The sequence below is a fragment of the Nicotiana tomentosiformis genome, chromosome 5 (genome assembly GCF_000390325.3).
Source record: "Nicotiana tomentosiformis chromosome 5, ASM39032v3, whole genome shotgun sequence".
NCBI classification, from domain to species: domain Eukaryota; kingdom Viridiplantae; phylum Streptophyta; class Magnoliopsida; order Solanales; family Solanaceae; genus Nicotiana; species Nicotiana tomentosiformis.
The window spans coordinates 10,083,604-10,088,433 of record NC_090816.1 but is presented as its reverse complement, the minus strand read 5'-3'; the positions used below and the strand labels follow the sequence as shown (position 1 = coordinate 10,088,433).

At 36.3% G+C, this 4,830-nt stretch overlaps 1 protein-coding gene across 1 annotated transcript; it reads left to right on the top strand.

Annotated features, from left to right (window-relative positions):
- Nucleotides 1-307: 307 nt before the first annotated feature.
- On the top strand, nt 308-4,487 carry LOC104117277 (uncharacterized). The gene is made up of 6 exons (XM_070175597.1): nt 308-1,186; nt 1,478-1,725; nt 1,939-2,110; nt 2,351-2,855; nt 3,958-4,097; nt 4,203-4,487. The coding sequence occupies exons 1-6, from the start codon at nt 308-310 to the stop codon at nt 4,485-4,487; spliced, it is 2,229 nt and encodes a 742-aa protein (XP_070031698.1).
- Nucleotides 4,488-4,830: the final 343 nt, after the last annotated feature.

The following is a 4,830-nucleotide window of genomic DNA, read 5'->3' as shown; positions in this document are numbered from 1 at the left end:
TATATTTTACAATTATTTTGAGAGCGGCTATATACATTTTTCCTATATTATCGGATTTCATGTAAAGTGGGTTGGACCAAACATGTCATATCGAGGCAGCCCAATTAGGTAAATAACCGGATGTGACCGGCCCAACTTCATATGTTGTCAGCTCAGTCTTTCTCATGATTTTTCATATAAATTTGTTTCATCCCATGTGACATTATTTCTTTTTAGTCTTATTCTAAAAGATTTTCTTATAAAAATGACGTATTTTTATATTTAAAAAATAATTTTAAACTTAAAGCCTCGCCCGATCACAAGGGCTATGGGAAAGCAGCTCAAAGTGTTGAAGTTTCTTCTGATGTTCTTAATGATTAGCACAATCATTTGCAATATTAGAGGAGTAAAGTCTAGGGGGGCTTTTGAAAGGTTAAAATTTTTAACAGGTCTTTATAAAATTCAAATCATAGTTATACAAGAACCCTTTGTTAAAGTAGAACAAATAGACAAATATAGAAGAGGTTTGGGTTTCGAAGGCTGTTATGCAAATTGTAATGGAAAAATCTGGGTCTTATGGTCAGCTGAATTTGATGCAGTAGTGGCAGAGAATAATGAGCAACAAATTACACTCAAGATTACCAGGAAGAATGACAGTGAAGTTGTCTGGTTCACAACAGTATATACTAAATCTAAACAACATCTAATAGTTCCTTTGTGGGATAATTTGATACACTGCAGCAACTATATTGATGATCTCTGGTGCATATGTGGAGATTTCAATGCAATTATGAGTCCAGAAGAAAAGAAAGGAGGGAATCCTCACATAATAGAGAAGAGTTGGGAATTTATATCGTGTATGGAGGATTATGGTATGGTGGATGCATGTTACAAAGGTTTGAGGTTCACTTGGTGTAATGCAAGGGGAAGGCATCAAAGAATCTGGAAAAGGCTAGATATAGTGTTTATTAATCAGCACTGGACTCGCAAATTTTCTTTTCTTGATATAGAACATTTATCAAGCACAGGGTTAGACCAGACACCTATGCTAGTGAAGTGTTCTACTTTAGAACAGCCTGTTATCAAATATTTTAAATTCTTGAACTTCTGGACTGACCAACTAAATTTTAAAACGATTGTGCAAGAGGCATGGAATGTGGACGTTGGGGAAAACTGCACGAGAAGACTACAACTCAAGCTGAAACAAGTTAGTACCAAGCTTAGTTAGTGGTCCAGAGAGCAAATTGGGAATGTATTTGATCAATTCAAAGAATGGGAGCATAAAATGCAAAATCTTGAAATAGAATACATTGATAATGATGTTGAAGACCTCAGACCTCAAGTGCATAAAGCTCAAGCAGAACACACAAAATGATTAAAATGTGAGGAATCTATCCTCAAGCAGAGGGCAAATATCAAATGGATTGAGGATGGAGATTCCAATATTAAATATTTTCACCCAATCATCAACGAAAGAAGAAGAAGGGTATCTATATAGAGTATCCAAAGATCTGATGGGCAATGGATCAATGGGGATGAAGATATTGCTAGGGAGGCTGTGGAATATTTTTTAGCTATGTTTAAAGATGAAGGAAAACTAGAGCTGGAACACTTGGATTGTATTGATCAGAAGGTTACTCATGAGGATAATATTAGGCTTTGTGGCATCCCTGATAAAAAGGAGATTATGAAAGCAGTTTTTGATCTAAATCTGAATAGTTCTCCAGGACCAGATGGATTTGGAGGGTCTTTCTGCCAAAGTTGTTGGGATATCATCAAGCGAGAGTTGATAGATTTTATCTAGCAATTTTTTGGTGGAGCAGAACTTAGCAGATTCTTTACCAGCTCATGCCTTATTTTACTACCTAAGGTTGAGAATCCTTCTTCATTCAATGATATGAGACCGATTAGTCTCCGTAACTACTCTAACAAGATAATTTCCAAAATCATGAGTTCTAGATTGAACTCCATATTGCCAAAGATTATTTCTGACAATCAGACCGGATTTCTAAAAGGAAGATCCATTACAGAAAATGTTTTATTAGCTCAGAAGATTATCCAAGGTATTGGCAAGAAGAATTTTGGAGGAAACACTGTCATTAAACTGGATATGGCTAAGGCCTATGATAGGGTTAACTGAAAGTTCTTGTTGAATGCATTGAGAAAGTTTGGATTTTCAGAGAACTAGATTGATTTAGTTTGGAGGTCTATTTCAAATGCATGGTACTCTGTGCTTATTAATGGGGACAGGAAAGGATTATTTCATTCTACTAGAGGTTTGAAATAAGGAGACCCATTGTCTACATCTCTCTTTATTCTAGGGGCAGAGGTTTTGTCTATTAAGCTTAATCAGTTACCTCATATTCATCAGTTCAGGGGCTTTAGCATGGTGCAAAGTGGTCTACAGGTTACTCATCTTGCATATGCAGATGATGTAATAATCTTCTCTTCTGGTGGCAAGAGAACATTAAAACTAGTCATGCATCAATTACAGAATTATGAGAAGTGCTCCGGGCAACTGATCAATACAGGAAAGAGCTGCTTTCTGGTGGATCCTAAAGCATCCAACATTGCCATCCAAAGGATTAAAGAAGTAACTGGCTACAGGAATTCTAACTTCCCTATAACATATTTGAGATGCCCATTATATGTAGGAAGAAAGAGAATATCGCATTTCAGTGAGATAGTATCTAAACTTGTGAAGAGGACCACTGGGTGGCAAGGAAAACTATTGTCTGTTGGTGGCAGAGCTACACTCATCAAACATGTTTTGCAATCACAACCCATTTACTTGCTATCAGCATTGGAACCTCCAAAAACAGTGCTGAAACAACTTGAAACTTATATGGCGAGATTTTTCTGGGGATCAGATGAAGGTAAGCAAAAATATCATTGGAGTTCATGGTCCAATCTATGTTACCCTAAGGAGGAGGGAGGGTTAGAGTTTAGAAGTATTATGGATGTTAGTGGAAGTCTGACTATGAAGAGGTGGTGGAGGTTCAGAACCTGCAAATCCTTATGGTCAATTTTTTTAATGGCAAAATATTGTACTAATCATCATGTTATTGTTCATGCTCATATTTTTCAATCTCATGCATGGAAGAACTTACTCAAAATCAGAGATAAGGTGGAAGAATAACTACTATGGAAAATTAATGCTGGAAATAATAGTTTTTGGTGGGACAATTGGTCTGAAATGGGTGTTGTGGATCAAATCATTCATAGACGAGACATTAATAGGGTCAAGGTTGTTAGAGATGTTATTACTGATGATAAATGGGACGTGGATCAGTTGCAGTTACCAGAGTTCCTTATAGAACAAATTCGATCTATTGGCATAGGGAACCAAAGTTGTTATGATATACCAGTTTGGATGCCTAATAGTACTGGTAACTTTACTACATCTTCAGCCTGTGATAGAGTTAGACAAAGAAAAGACTCTTGTATCTTCTTGAAGAAAACTTGGCATAAGCAATTAACTTTTCAAATATCTTTTATGCTATGGAGAATATTGAAAAGGAAATTACCTTTTGATGACATAATTATTAAGTTCGGACTGAGTATGGTATCCAAATATTTTTGTTGTGTTAACCCACAAAGAGAAACTCTTCATCATAATTTATTAGTGGTATTGTAGCTGAACAGACTTGGAAGTTCTTTGGGAGACCGATGGGTATTACATGGGATGATATACCTATTAGAGCTATGATACAAACATGGTGGGACATCAAACCAAAGAACTCTATTCATCAAACTATTCTTCAGATAACACTTGTGGTAATATTTTGGGAGATATGGAAGGCCAGTGCTTAGTAAGATATGGCGATGCTAGAGTTTACTTGAAGAGAATACATTACCAGATTTTATCCCACTTGAAATGGGTGATATCAAAGGCTAAGTGTAATAGGCAATGGGCAGGGAGTTGGGTAGATATATGACAACAGGTGTTATTACTCATTCCTAAAATTGATTATGTAGTTGTTAAATGGCATAAACCTCCTGAATATTGGCTTAAGATTAATACTGATAGAATCAAAGACGCGAAAGGAAATTCAGGTATTGGTGGAATTTGCAGAGGTCACATGGGTAAGCTAACTATGGTGTTTGCTTCTTCAATTGTCAGAACAAGTAGCAACATGGCTGAAGCTAGTGCAGCCTGAGCGGGGGTGGAATGGTGTAGTCACAATGGTTGTAACAACATTATACTGGAGTGCGATTTCCAGCTTGTGGTTGATTTGATCAATGGTAAATCAAAACCTCCTTGGAAAATGCAGGCAATTATTAGACAAATTCAAGACATTGCCGGTCAACTCAATTGTGTTATTCACCATTGTTATAGAGAAGCTAATCAAGTTGCGGATGCATTAGCAAAATGGAGCATTGACAATGAAGAACTTCTTATTTTCTCCTATCATGATCTTCATTCTTCTGCAATTAGACCTTACAGATTGGATTACATCCAGATGGTGTCACTAAGGCATAAACATAGAAAGAATAAATTTTTGTGAAGAGTTTTTGTTGATTGGTAGTATGCCAAACTGCACAGAGCACTTTTGTTTATGTATATAATGCATAAGGGCAGTAAATAGTTAATAAATAGGGGTATTCATTGCCTCATTTGCAAGGTAACAATATAGGTCCCCTTCATATTTTTGTACTCTTTGTTGGTTGAATGATAGGGCTACGCCACCATACGGCGTAATTGTTAAAAAACAAAACAGGATGGTTAGAAATGTCTGCCTTCTTTGTTCTTAAACGGTCCCAAAGGCACCGATCTTGCCTTTTTTAATTCTTCAAATAATAGTGGTGCTTGAGCCAATTTATATATAGTTAGACCTCTCTATAACAACA

Excerpts from the sequence above, each read along its gene's own strand:
- LOC104117277 (XM_070175597.1), top strand. The coding sequence starts at position 308 with ATGGGAAAGCAGCTCAAAGTGTTGAAGTTTCTTCTGATGTTCTTAATG. Across the intron at positions 1,726-1,938 it reads GGACCAGATGGATTTGGAGG|ATTGAACTCCATATTGCCAA; the intron begins GTCTTTCTGCCA and ends CATGAGTTCTAG. Across the intron at positions 2,856-3,957 it reads TTTCTGGGGATCAGATGAAG|TTGTTAAATGGCATAAACCT; the intron begins GTAAGCAAAAAT and ends TTGATTATGTAG.